Source organism: Sminthopsis crassicaudata, chromosome 6, assembly GCF_048593235.1.
Source record: "Sminthopsis crassicaudata isolate SCR6 chromosome 6, ASM4859323v1, whole genome shotgun sequence".
Classification (NCBI taxonomy): domain Eukaryota; kingdom Metazoa; phylum Chordata; class Mammalia; order Dasyuromorphia; family Dasyuridae; genus Sminthopsis; species Sminthopsis crassicaudata.
The window spans coordinates 224,549,969-224,564,127 of NC_133622.1; the positions used below are offsets into that span (position 1 = coordinate 224,549,969).

The following is a 14,159-nucleotide window of genomic DNA, read 5'->3' on the forward strand; positions in this document are numbered from 1 at the left end:
ACAGATACCAACAGAAAAGAAGGCAGGAAGGGAAAGAAAGACAGAAATAGAGAAAGATAGAGACACTCACACCGAGAAAGAGAGAAAGAAAGAGATAGAGACAGAGAAAGACAGACAGACAGAGACAGAGAGATAAAGACACACACACACACACACACACACACACACACACACACACACACACAAAAGACAGAGAGAGAAAAAGACAGAGTGAGATAGAGACAGAGAGACACAGAGGGACAAAGACAGAGAGGGCAGGAGAGAGAAAAGAAAGGAAAGAGAAAGACAGAGATAGAGAGATAGAGACAGAGAGACACACACGCACATATATAGGGAAAGAGTGAGACAAAGAGAAAGTGAGAGAGAGGGACATAAACAGAGATAGAGAGAGATACACACAGAGAAAAAGAGACAGACAGACAGGAAGAGAAAAAGAGAGGGAGGGAGGGAGAGGGAAAGAGAAGAGAAGAGAAAGAGAGAAAAAGAAAAGACAGAAATCAATCCTCATTCATCTTTTCTTGTTAAGAAGGGAACATGAAGCTGAGACAAGATTAGTAAAGAATGATCTCTTCCAGGTGAGACCACTTACCCAGAACAATGACATTGGAGAGAGGATATAGTGGCAAGTAGGTGGTGCAACACTAGATTTGGAGTCAGGAAAACAAGTTCAAATCCACCCTCAGACCCTTACTATCTATGTGATCTAGGACAGGGCACTTAACCTCTACCCACCTCAGTTTCTGTTCTGTAAAATAAGAATAGAAATAGCACCCATATACCAAGAATAGAATTAAACAATTTTCCAAAACACTTTGCAGACCTTAAAGTACTATATAAATTCTAGTTATTATTATTTCTAGTATTGTTTGTTGATAGAATATTGGACCTGGCACCATGAAGTTCTGAGTTTAAATAGTGTCTTATATACCTGTTAACTACATGACAAACAAATCAAGCTATCTTTCCAGGCCTCAGTATGCTCTTCTGTAAAAGGGGTATAATAATAGCACTTGCCTTGTGCATTAAGAAAATAAAGCTAGATACTGTAGGTAAAACGCTTTGCAAACCTTCAATGTCAACTATTTTGATGACAGTATTGCAGTCATCATTAATAGTGGCTACTTCTTTAATTTCCACTTCGTTTCTTTCCTTCTTTAATAAAACTTCCACCTGTATTATTACAAACTGCACGTTCACAGTTAGAAAGCCTTTCTCTATTGAAAGTTACTATACTTGCAGATTCTCAGATTTGGGGATGGGGTAGAGTGAATGAGAAAATCCTTCAAAAGGTCCATTTTAGCACAAGGGAGACTGTAATTATTGAAGTCAGAGGATGATATCAAGGCGAGTTGCAGTCAGAGTGGAAGCCATAAAATCACAGGGAATGAAAGGAGGGTTCAATACATATTATTTTATGTAGTTATTAAGATCCTGGCGGGAACAGTCCTTTCCCAGGGGTCACCAGGTTCAAGCCCACTGGTTCCTTCTCCTTAGCCATTAATTACTTCTGTAGATCTCTGGGCTTCCGAAATTGGCCCTTGACTGTACACATACCTTAGCTGGATGATGAACCCAGGCTTAGCATGAATGGTCCACTCACAGTGAGCATTCAGGGGATAACTTTCTAGTAGAATCTGTCCTTTGGGCACCCGCAGGACTTGGCCACACCCTGGAAAGAGAGAGTAGAAATTATGTAAGGTGATGAGCCACAGGCAAGTAATTTATGGGAAAGTAGAGTAGAATGAGGAAGAGAAGAAAGATCATCACAATTCATATTTGTATAAAACTTTGTGGCTTAAAAAGTTCTTTCCTTGCAATGTCACTGAGGTAAACAGTGCAAATATTATGGACCTCTCTGAGCCTCAATTTCCCCATCTGCAAAATGGGGATGAATGAACTTGTCTAAACTCATAGTTAGAGCTGGTAAATGAGATCCTAGGATTTGAAGCTAGAATCTTAGAGATAATTTAACCTGACACTTTACAGATAAGGGAATTCATTAAGACTTAGTGAGATGAAGAGACTTGCCAGAGCTCATCCAGCTACTAAGTGGCAGATCCGGACCTCAAATCCATTGCCTTTCCTATTTTTACCATGTTTTGTCTAGAGGCATCTAGGTTACACGGTAAAGACAGAGATAAAGGTAGAGACACACATTGAGAGAGAGAAAGACAGAGATAGACAGAGAGATAGAGAAAGACAGATACCCACCCACAAAAAGACAGTGTTAGGCTTAGAATTATGAAAACCTAGGTTTAATTCCTGCCCCAGATAATTACTAGCTATGTGACCTTGGGCAAGCCACTTAACTTATGTTTGTCTCAGTTTCCTCAACTGGAAAATGAGAATAATAATAGTACCTATTTCCCAGAGGTGTTAGGAGTCTTAAATGAGCTAATATTTGTGGTGTTTGGCATGTTTAAGTGTGTTTAATCTCCTTCTCATGTTTGGAAGGGCCTTCAGAGAGCATCTAGGTCCATCCATACCAAAGTAACAATCTCATCAACATCTCTGACAAGCAGTCAGGGTAGAGAGCAGCATGATGCCTTCTGTAGACACTTAGGAGCTTCTGTGGCCTAAACCCAGAAATCTCTGCTTACAGACAACAATGTATAATCAACAGCAAGATTATTTCCATAATGACCACTCTCAGAGCCTCAGGCTTTTTTTTTCTGCCAAAAAGGGGTATATGACTTGTCCAAGATCACGCATTTGGGGACTGGTATCATGACTGGTGGACAATTTACCAGCCTGCCCTACAGCTCAAAAAAATCCTACCAAGTGTCCAATCAGATACAATTTGGTGAATGGAGTTATAGACAGCAGAAACTCACTATCTTTCTAAAAGTGACAGGAAAACAAATCCCCACCACAGAGGCACAAACCTCAAAATGTCCTGGGTAATTCAGGATATCCAATTCAATAACTGGAGCATCATATAGCTGAAACTATTGCCCATAACCATTCATATATAAAATGGAGCTATATGGCTTTCCCACAGTCATATAGGATAATGAAGGAGTCATGGAGTTTCAAGCTAGGAAAGATCTTGGAGCTCCTTTGCCTCTGCCTTCATTCTAGTGCAAGCCCTCATCACCTTACACCTGGAATATTGCTGAGAGACCTGCCTGCCTCATGTCTTTCCCCTCTCCAATCCATCCTCCATTCTAAGCGATTGTCCTAACGACCATGACAACCCCTACTCAATAAACTCCAGTGGCTCCCTATTATTTCCAGAAGCAAATGCAAAATCCTTTGCCTAGCATTCAAAACCCTTCCAAATTCAACCCCATCTCCATCTCTTTCCAGTCTTCTTAGACCTTCCTTTCACCATATAAATCCTACCTCATCTCCAGTGCAGTGATACTGGCCTCCTGGCTGTTCTACAATCAAAACGCTTCATCTCTCGTCTCTGGCTCTCTCCCCCATGCCTAGAATGTCCTCCTTCTTCATCGGTACCCGCTGGCTCTCCTGGCTCCCTTTCAGCCCCATCTGCTTCAAGAAGTCATTCCCAACTCTTCTTAATTCTAAAGCCTTCTCACTATTAATTATTTCCTACTTACCCTTTATACAGCTTGTTTTGTTTATACTTGTTTGCTTGTTGTCTCCCTATTAGACTGGAAGCTCCTTGAGGGCAGAGATTGTCTCATTTTGTATTGCCAGAACTCAGCATAAAACCTGATACATAATGGGCACTAAATCAATGACTGATTCACAAACTCTTTGCGCCTCATTTATAAAATAAAGGGGCTGGATTTCATAGCCCCTTTCAGTTCAAAATAACTAACATTTATATGTGGCTTTAAGGCTGATGAAACACTTTCTATATGTTTCCTCATTTGACCCTTGCAATAATGCTTGGGAGGAAGGTATAATTGCTACCATCTCTGCTCTCATCATCACTTGTTTTGCAGAAGAGAAAACTGAGGTACAAAGAAATAAAATGATTTGTTTGATGTCATGCAATAGTCAATGGAACAGGGACTAGAACTCGGGTCTCCAAAGGGCTTCAGCATTTTAAGAATGAAATCAGGGAAGTGAATTTCACTTAGGATTTTCCGAACCAGTCCATACCACCTCTCTCTCCCCTTCCAATTCACACACACAAGTAAGATTTCCCACCCCAAGGGACAGATAGGCTTGAGTGAACATCCTCATTAAAAACAAAACTCATTTTCTCCCTTTCCCTCTCCCTGGACAAATCACATCCATCATTCCTCCCCTGCCTATTGTGGAGCTTGTAAAATGAGATGCCACACGAGGGACAAAACAAGAAAAATGCTTCTTGGATACTTTGGGCCCCCTTAGAAACTGGAAGCTCCCTCAGAGCCCAAGTCCACACTCCCCAACTGTCTTTGTAAATCTACTAGAAACAGAGACATGGGGAAAAGAGAGCCAGACCACTTGCTTCTACTTAGGTAATCTTGGGGATTTCAGCCTCTCTGGACCTCAGTTTCCTCATTTGTCAAATCAGAATTTGGATAAACTTTGATATGTGTTCTCTTATTTATTTTTTTTCTATGAGTTAGGAATATTTTCCACTTTGGCCCTTCAAGACACAAGGCTACATCCTTCAGAATCCCCTGCGTCCCCCAAATCCAGGAATGGACCATTGCAGAAATCCAAACAAGAGGGAATGAGGCAAAGAAGCGAATAAAGATTTGACATCAGATCCAAGAACAGAATGGTTTGGTGGGTCCTTCTTGTGGGATATGTTTAAGTAGACCTTGGACAGCTGCTTATTAACTGTGCCATCATGGGGATTTTTTAAGGTATATATTGAACTTATCGACCACTGAGGTTCCTTCCAACTAAATTCTGTTTTAGGGCAGGGGACGTGGAAATAGAGAAAATGGAACAGATGAGAGGCGATGTGGGGGTAGAAACTCCAAGATGTGCCTGCTGCTTGGGTGTGGGAGGTGAAGGAGAATGTGAAGTTGAAAATGGCTCCAAGGAACCTGGGTGAGTGGAAGTATAGGATGAGTGAGGGGGGCAATGAAACCTAGGATCTCTTGTCTCTAAATCTGGCTTTCTTTCTTCCATAATATCGCTACCCTTGCCCATATCATTAAGATGCAGCTTTGATTCCTAAGCCTACCACAATCCTCCTTCCCACACTGAAGGGAAGGAAAGGCCTGGCCCCAGGATCGGTGGCAGCTTCCAAGCAAACCGAGACAAAAGCTACTTCTTGGAAATGGGCTGGATGCAAGAGGGTGTTGGATGGTGGAGACCACGAGGTATGTTTGTGGAGGGGGTTGGTGATTTACTCAGAGAGAGTTTCCCTTTTATTTTGATTTTGGACAACGGGGCTCCTTTAGTTCTGTTTGTCCCCTCCTTCCTTCTTCAAGGGACGGGAAAGGTCAGGAGTTTGGGGAGCCCTGAACATGGAGGGGGAGGGCACACTAACCACCTTTCTGTTGAGAGCCGAACAGTGAAAACAGCCTGTGTGTCCTTGCCAAGGAAGTACCAGTGGCCAACCAAGCAGGTGGTCCTAAGTCTGAAGGGAACTCTTGGAGAAGTGCCTTGGAGGGACATGCTCAGATTTACCAATGACCGCTTGCTTTAGAAAGGGGGGAGGCTTTCTGGAGCGAGAAGGACAGACTCCCCTTGCTCTTACATCCTGCACACATCCTCTAGTCCCAAGGAAGAGGGATAGCCCAACATCTTCCCTCCCTGATACAAATCAAAAAGTGCTCATCCCGCCTCTCTTTCCAAAACAACTGGAGTGCTGGAAAGGTTCCCGACACTAGTTTACGCCCACAGCAATCAGCAAGATTTTGATTCTCTCTTCCTTTGGGTGAGAAAAAAAGGGAGACAGAGAGACATAAAACACTTCTGCAGAGTATTTTTACATCTTCTTTCTCAAAAAGAAAAGGGTAAAAAATATCCATACCCCCCAGGAATTTTTAGAAAAGAAAATCGGTTAGACTGGATGGAATTTGAAGAGAATTAAAAAGTCAACTTCAATTCTTGTTTTGGGGGTTGTTTGACTTTTTCTCATTTAGGAGTATCTTCTAGAAAGACATAGATGAATTAAGTTTGAATTCTACAACCCAGTAAACATTCAGTGTTAAAGAGAGAATAATCCAAGGATTTATTCATTAAGCATTATTAAGCACCTGCTGTGTTCAAAGCTCTATTCTATATTCTCTCTCTCTCTCTCTCTCTCTCTCTCTCTCTCTCTCTCTCTCTCTCTCTCTCTCCTCTCCTCTCCTCTCCTCTCCTCTCCTCTCCTCTCCTCTCCTCTCCTCTCCTCTCCTCTCCTCTCCTTCTCTCCTTCTATCCTTCTCTCCTTCCCTTCTTCCTTCCTTCCCTCCTTCCCCCTCTCAATGTTTTTCTGTCTCTGTCTTTTTGTCTCCATGTCTGTCTGTCTGTCTGTCTGTCTCTCTCTCTCTCTCTCTCTCTCTCTCTCTCTCTCTCTCTCTCTCTCTCTCTTTCTTTCTCTCTCTGTCTCTCTGTCTCTCTCTCTGTCTCTCTCTCTCTCTCTCTCTCTCTCACACACACACACACACACACACACACACACACACACATGAGAGAGAGAGAGACTAAAATGCAGCAGTCCGCCCTTGAGTTTGCATTCTATTCTGGGAGAGTAGAGAGTAGAAAATGTCATCTCATCTCTGTTCGGGAAAACTGGATTAATTGGAGCAATGCTGCCACAGGAAAGGGAACAATGACAAGGGAGACACGTCCAGGACCCCTGATTAGCAATCAATACTGAAGGTACAATAGGAAGGCTGGGAACTGGATAGAAACTTCATTTTCTCCACAAGTGGCTAAGTCCAGTCCAGCACAATCTGACTACTAATGAGATGTTCTCCCTTTCCAAAGACAAGTTAAAATGGCCTACTAAAGAGGCCATGCACTTGGCTTAACACTGACTTCTGGGAGATGCAAACTCAATAGCAGATCATTGCAGAAATCCTACTCCATTATTTTCCCACCACCAGTTTAGCCATTTTTAAACTAAAATGATTAATTTTGTCTCCTTTACTGAATTTAACCATTTTGACTAAACTGACCCACATATTGACCAAGGTCTCTTTCTTTTTGCTGTGGTTTTAATAGCATTCATCATTAGACACATGAATTGGCAAAAACAGCCACTTCAGTCCAGAACTAGCGTGGGCATAGAGACACCATCTGGAGCTCAAACTCAGATCATTTCAGCAGCTTGGAAATATACCTGATTTGGTGCATTAAAACAAGTTATTCTTTTAATCTAATTCCATTCAACAATCATTATTTAGTACCTACTGCATAGCAGTCATTATACTAGATGCTGGTGATACAAAATTAGAAATAAAAAAAAAAGTCCTTGCTTTCAAGGAGTTGATATTCTTCTAAGCAAATAAAATTAATAATAATAATAATAATAACACTCAGCATTATACAATGCATTAATGTTTACAAAGTTTTACAATTATCATTTTACAAATATTGATAAAATTGATAAATATTACTGTAATATTTAATGTAGAAATGTTATTTTATAAATAAAATATTTATCTCCAAGATAACTCTATGAATTAAATTCTGTGATTATTTCCAAATTATAGATGAGGAAACTGAGGCTAAGGATTAATAGTTAATAAAATTTTAGATCAGATTTAAATTCAGAGCTTCCTGACTTCAAGCCCATTTCTCTATAGTCTGTATCACACAGCTGCAATAACAGTAGTTACCTGAGGCAGGATTTGAATTCAGTTCTTCCATCTAAATCCAGAATTCTATCCCGTAAACAAAGCATTGAACAAAGGAGCCTAGATTTAAAGTTAGGAGCCACTTTAGGAGTCACTAAATTCTACTACAAAGCAGCAGACAAATCCAGAAAGGTCACCCTGACCAAAGTCTCAGAGTTTGTAAGTAAATAGTAAAGGCAGGTCCTAAAATGAGGTCTTCTACCTTCAAATCCAGTTTTGTATCATGCTGCAGCTAATTGTACTTGGATGAAGAGATGCTGAGAGTATACCAGGTAGCACAGATTATTGTCAAGCGTGGGATAAGCAGAGAGAGTGATGGGTAAGCTTCCCTTTGGATAAGCAAGGGGTTCCACAAGGGAAGGGTGAAAAGGGAATCCATTGAAAATATAAGTGACCATCTGGACAAAGGTTTGGAGGTAGGAAATACACTTTGCACATCCCAAACAACTACTTGATTAATTTGACTAAAAATAAAATAAAAGAAGAGACAGAATATGAAATAGGACTAAAAAGGTAGTTGGGAGACAGATGATCAATCACTCAATCAGTATTTAAAAGTGTCTTCTATTATGGCACTGTGCTAGGGGTTTTCCATGTCAGTCTGAGGATTTTCCATTTTATCCTGGAATGGTCTCTGAAAACTGGGGACAACGGAAGTGATATGATCAAATGCGTGTTTTAGGAATACCTATTTGGAAGTTATGTGGTAAATGGATTGAAGAGATGGACTGAAACAGAGAACAATTAGGAGACTATTAAAATAGTCCAGGAAAGGGCTGGTCACCGTCCCCCCTAGTGTTCCTAACCTTCTCTGGCTTGGGCGGCCTAGAAGCCACGTAGGATGGTGGGGCAGGAAGGATGGCCTACCTCTTTCTCTTTTCCCTTGACTAGGGTGTTTGACTGCTCCTATGGTTTGAATGACATGAGGATTAACAATTCTGCTCCCTCTGAGGAGATGGATTACCACCAGAGCCTCCTGTCTGCTTTGTCCCCTGAGCACTGTCCGTGCCCTTGGGGCTTCCAGGATTTTGCTCAGCTGCTGAGCTTTCTTTTAGATGTTGTCTTCCTCACTTAGTAGGTGAGCTCTTCCAGAGAAAAGAACGTCCCACTAGAACGTCAATGCTTGGCACATAATATAACCTAATGGACACTTTGTCATTCATTCACAGCAAAGACTGTGGGAATGGCAAGAGAGGATAATTGTGAGCCTTGTGAAGGCACAATCGATAAAAATGGGAAATAAGAATGGGAAACTAACAGACTATGATGGGAAATTGAAGAATCAAGGAGATAGTGAACCTAGGAGACTGGGAGGAGAGCCAAGTCCTCAGTGGAAGGAGGGAAGTGGTACAAAGGTTGGACTCAAGAAGAAACAGTCAATAACGACCGGCTCTGGTCCAGGGCAAGGTGCCTTGGAATCTCCATAAATTAACTGGAACTTTCTAAATCTAGTAGGCTGTAAGAATTCCTTAATAATATTTCTCAGATATCAAAGGATTTTCACACACACAAACACACACTGCTAATTGCTCTTCTGGAGATATTTCTTCCTACATACACATATTTATGGGTGTAAGTATATATATGAATATATGAATGAAGGAAGGAGTATTTATTAGGCTCTTAGTGTATATATAAAACACGAGATACAAATAGAAACAGTATGCATGTGTACATATACATACACACATGTAAAACACATACAGTACTTATATATTTGTATAAGTATGTATATATAAATATATGTATATGTATTAATATACATACACACAACACATACAATACTTGTATGAGTATTATACATAAGATGTACATATGTATTAATATATATACACAGAACATACACACAACACTCATACATATATACTTGTATGAGTATGTGTATATAATGTATATATGTATAACATATAAATATAAATTTATATAATATAATAGAATACATATGAATGTATTTATATATATATACATATACACAATATTCATACATATGTACTTGTTTGAGTATGTATATATGTGTGTATAATGTATATATAAAATATATAAATGTATTAATATATACACATAATATATACAATATTCATACATATGTACTTGTATGAGCATGTATATATAATGTATATATGTGTACATAATATATATATATATAATATATAAGTGTATTACTCTACATACATAATATATACAATATTCATACATATGTACTTGTATGAGTATATATGGATTAATACACATATACAACACACATATATGAGTTTTTAGTTCCCAACCTCCTTCAACACACATATATGAGTTTTTAGTTCCCAACCTCCTTCCCTCCCTTTATTTATTCATTTATCTATCTATAGATAGGCCTCTGAGCCTAAGTTCAAATTCAGCCTCAGATACTTCCCACTTGTTCTTTCCTAGGAAAGTCACTTAACTTGTTTTCCTGGATTTCCTCCAGGTATTAATAGCACCTGTTGTGAGAAGAAAACAAGCTGTCTGAAAAGCTCTTAGCACAGGGCCTGACACATAGTAGGTATTCCAAAAATGCTCATTTTATTCCTATAATATCTATGCATATATCCATATCCAAATCTGAGGAGAGTGTGAATTTAAAAATAATAAGGGAAGGAGCAGCTAGGTGGTACAGTGGATAGAACACCAGCCCTGAGGTCAGGAGGACTTAAGTTCAGATCTAGCCTCAGATGCTGTGTGATCCTGGACAAGTCACTTAATCCCAATTGCCTCAGTTAATAATAATAATATTAACAATTATTATTATTATAATGAAAGGACCATGCACAACATGCACAGACGTGCTGCTGTGTACAATGCAATAGGTTCATATGTACAAGGAACACACACATTTGCATTAGCACGCACTCACAAGTGCACATGGTGGCACTGCACACACAGACAGATGAACGACTCACATGAGAACAAGTGTTCACATGTGCAGACACAAGCACAATTCTACCCAGGATATGTGCATCCGTATACATGTCTGCCTGCACTAGGTAGCCATGTGCACGTACTCCTGTCTTGTTCTCTTTGTCCACTGTGGAGGAACCAGAGTTTAAGAATCACTTTCAGGCTTCTTGCTTCTTTTCCTCAAGCTCATGAGGAAAGCCTCCTCCAGCAGCCCAGATGGATGAGACTGGAGACCCTCATGGCTCCAAGGACAGGAACCCGGAGCAAGATGAGCCCCTTTTCAATGGCTCAATCAGTGGGTTTCTGAGCCTCCCTGGGGGAGGGACACCAATCCACAAGCCAATAGCCTTCAGTTCCATTAGTCAAGGTTGCTCTTATTCTCTTTTATTCTCCCTCTATCCCCACTCCCTGTCTCTCTGTTTATATGTCTTCCTCTCTCTGTGTGTTTGTCTCTGTCTCTTTTCTGTCTCTGTCTGTCTGTCTGTCTGTCTCTCTTTTCTTTCTCCCTCTCCCTCTGTGCGTGTCTCTCTCTCTGCTGCCTGTCTCTGTGTCTGTCTGTCTGTCTGTCTCTGTCTTTCTCTGTCTGTCTCTCTCTCTCCTCTCTCCCCCCTCCTTCCCTCTTCATCTCATTCCCATCATTCTTGGCTCTGACTCTTGGAGTTGGCCATATCAATCTTCTCTCTGCTTCATGTTCAGGCTCTGCGAATATTTTTAGACATTGGTCATGATTCCCTCTTCCAGATCTTTAGTCATCTCTTGGACAATGGGCAAATCTCTCCTGTTATCTTTCCTCATAAACCCCAAATCATTTTTGGGTTGATTTCTGAGTCTTAAGGGTCCCTGAAGGATCTTGAGAATCAGCAATAGCTCAATATGAAGCTAGAGGTGTGGTTTTTCATATCATTCTGCTGCTCTCTCTTACCCAGTCTTCTTCCCTTTAGGGAAGATAAAAATCCAGTGTCAGGTCCAAGTTAAATAAGTGTAGGTCCATTAGGTCAGAAATAGTTCTTTCTTTTTCTAGGCCAAGCATTTTAAGGGGAAAACATGGACTTGACTTTAGAATTCAGTTCCTGTCCCTCCTGGATTTTCTGGGATTTCACATGGCACTGAAATATTCCATCACTTGACTCATGTTACTTTCTTAGGCTATACTGGGTGATCTGAGGTTCAAGAGGGAAGTAATTATCTTTCTCTAGGAAAATGAAATCCCCACCACAGCAGCTATGATTCAATATTATTAACAAACTTTACTCAGCTGCATCCACCAGGAGGCAATCTGCTGTGGTGGTAGAGAGGCCAAAATGAGCAAATGGAAAGTGGCCCGGTTATTAGAATCTCAGAAACATGACCAGGACAATAACAACAGGGTTAGATTCGGGCAAAGTGATCATTGCTATCTGTGAATTCTGACCTTTCGCTTTCTCCTAGTGCTCCTTCCCATTCCCTAGATCCCTACTGACTCCATCACAATGCTCTTCCACCATTTCCATCCAAACCTCCTTAGCCAGCAACCATAAAGGGTTTTATAAACTCATGTGCAACTCCTGGGAACATTTGTCTTTCAGTAGGGGAAAATTTTATGGCCCAAGGAATGAGGTTTTAATAATGGTAGAATTTTAAAAATTAGCAAAATTTTGTGAGTTTTAGTTTCGTGAGTCACAAGAGACTGAAAAACAATCTAGTCCATTGCACTCATTTAGAGATTAAAACCAATGGTCAGAAAGATTGTGATTTACCTAAGATCAAAAGGAAAATAAGAAGAAGAACCAGATGATGAACTTATGTCTATTGGCTCAAAAATCTAATTTTTGAGGGGGGGAAGAGAGAGAGAGAGAAAGAAAAGGAAGGAAGGAGGGAAGGAAGGAAGGAAGGAAGGAAGGAAGGAAGGAAGGAAAGGAAGGAAGGAAGGAAGGAAGGAGGGAGGGAAAGAACAAAGGAAGGAAGAAAGGAAGGAAGGAAGGAGGGAGGGAGGGAAAGAACAAAGGAAGGAAGGAAGGAAGGAAGGAAGGAAGGAAGGAAGGAAGGAAGGAAGGAAGGAAGGAAGGAAGGAAGGAAGGAAAGAGAGAGGAAGGAAGGAAGGAAAGAAGGAGAAAGGAAGTTTTCTGTTAGTTGGGTTGAGACTGCAAAGGGATTAACATAATTTTGACATCTCTTTTCCATTTTGATTTCTACTTTCTAGAAGAAAAACATGATCACTAGTGTGACTAACAGAAGTGGGCAAGGATTTAATGGGATCGCCACTTGTCCAGCTGCTCTCTGAAAGGACTGCTCAGGGCGCCATCTAGTGGCTAAATGATCAAAGTGACGCAGTTTACCCTCTCAATAGGTCCTTGTTCCCCTCTGCGGTACATGCTGAGTTGGGGGCTTCTGCTGAAAGAAGCCATTTTGCCACAAAGTATAGAAAGTTGTCACAGAATCAGAAACCAGTCGACATAAAGGCCGAAATAATTCAAGTGAGAAGACTGAAACAGAAAGCTGCGTGGCTATAGAGTTTGGCCCCGAAATTGTACTTTGGTTTGAATTTGCAGAGGTGTGGGAGGGGGTAGCTTTTGCTTAATTTTGCTGAACTCTTCCCCCTGCCCTGTCTGTCTCTGTCTCTCTGCTTATCTCTGTCTCTCCCTCCATTTCTATCTCTCTCTTTTCATTTCTCTCTCTGTGTCTTTGTCTCTGTCTCTGTCTCTCACTGTCATTCTCCATCTCTCTTTCTGTTTCTGTCTGTCTCTCTTCTTTCTATCTCTTTCTCTGTGTCTCTGTCTCTCTCTGTGTCTCTATCTCTCTCTGTGTCTCTGTCTCTGTCTCTCTCTCTCTCTGTCTCTCTGTCTCTCTCTCTGTCTCTCTCTCTCTCTCTCTCTCTCTCTCTCTCTCTCTCTCTGTCTCTCTGTCTCTCTGTGTCTCTGTCTCTGTCTGTCTCTCTTCATTTCTCTGTCTCTGTGTACCTCCTGCTTCACCTCTGTTTATTCTCCTCTTTTTTTCCGAATCTCTCTGTCTCTCTCTCTGTCTCTCTAAAACCAAGCAACTATCTAATGCGTTTGGGGAGAGTTTCTCCTGGCATCTGATGTATTAAAATGTAGACCAGCGGATCCCCAAGCTTCCCTGCAGCTTTCCTTTCCAGTCTCTGGTAAAACAGAAAGATCACTGGTCTGAGAGTCAGAAAGATGTGGTGCCTTTCTGTGTGCTCCTGACATCTGAGAGACCAGGCGGCCCGATGGGAAAAGCTGTGCATTTGGAGCCAGGAGCGGGCCCTCCACTTACTCCCTGTGTGACGCAACATTTCTGGTCTTCAGTTTCCTCCTCCGGAACTGCATTCAATGTCTGCCCTACATTATTTTCTACGACCCCATTTCTCTCCCGGATGCCTTGTTTTCCCAATCTGTCACAAGCAGGGTTGGAATATCAGACTTCTTAGGTGCCTTCTGGGTCTAACCCTATTACTTCATTTCCCCAGCTATAAATGGAGATAATATTTGCCCTGCCCACTGCTCTCAATTGCTCTGAGAAAGTTCTTTGTAAACCTTGAAGCGGTTGTTCTCATCGGTCACT

At 41.1% G+C, this 14,159-nt stretch overlaps 1 protein-coding gene across 4 annotated transcripts in view; it reads right to left on the bottom strand.

Annotated features, from left to right (window-relative positions):
• PAMR1 (peptidase domain containing associated with muscle regeneration 1) overlaps nucleotides 1-14,159 on the bottom strand; it is a 104,910-nt gene that overhangs the window by 50,928 nt on the left and 39,823 nt on the right. For all 4 annotated transcript variants that reach the window (XM_074276840.1, XM_074276841.1, XM_074276842.1 and 1 more), the window contains exon 4: nucleotides 1,555-1,669. In XM_074276840.1, coding sequence (XP_074132941.1) covers nucleotides 1,555-1,669 — 115 coding nt within the window. The remainder of the gene's footprint in view (nucleotides 1-1,554; nucleotides 1,670-14,159) is intronic.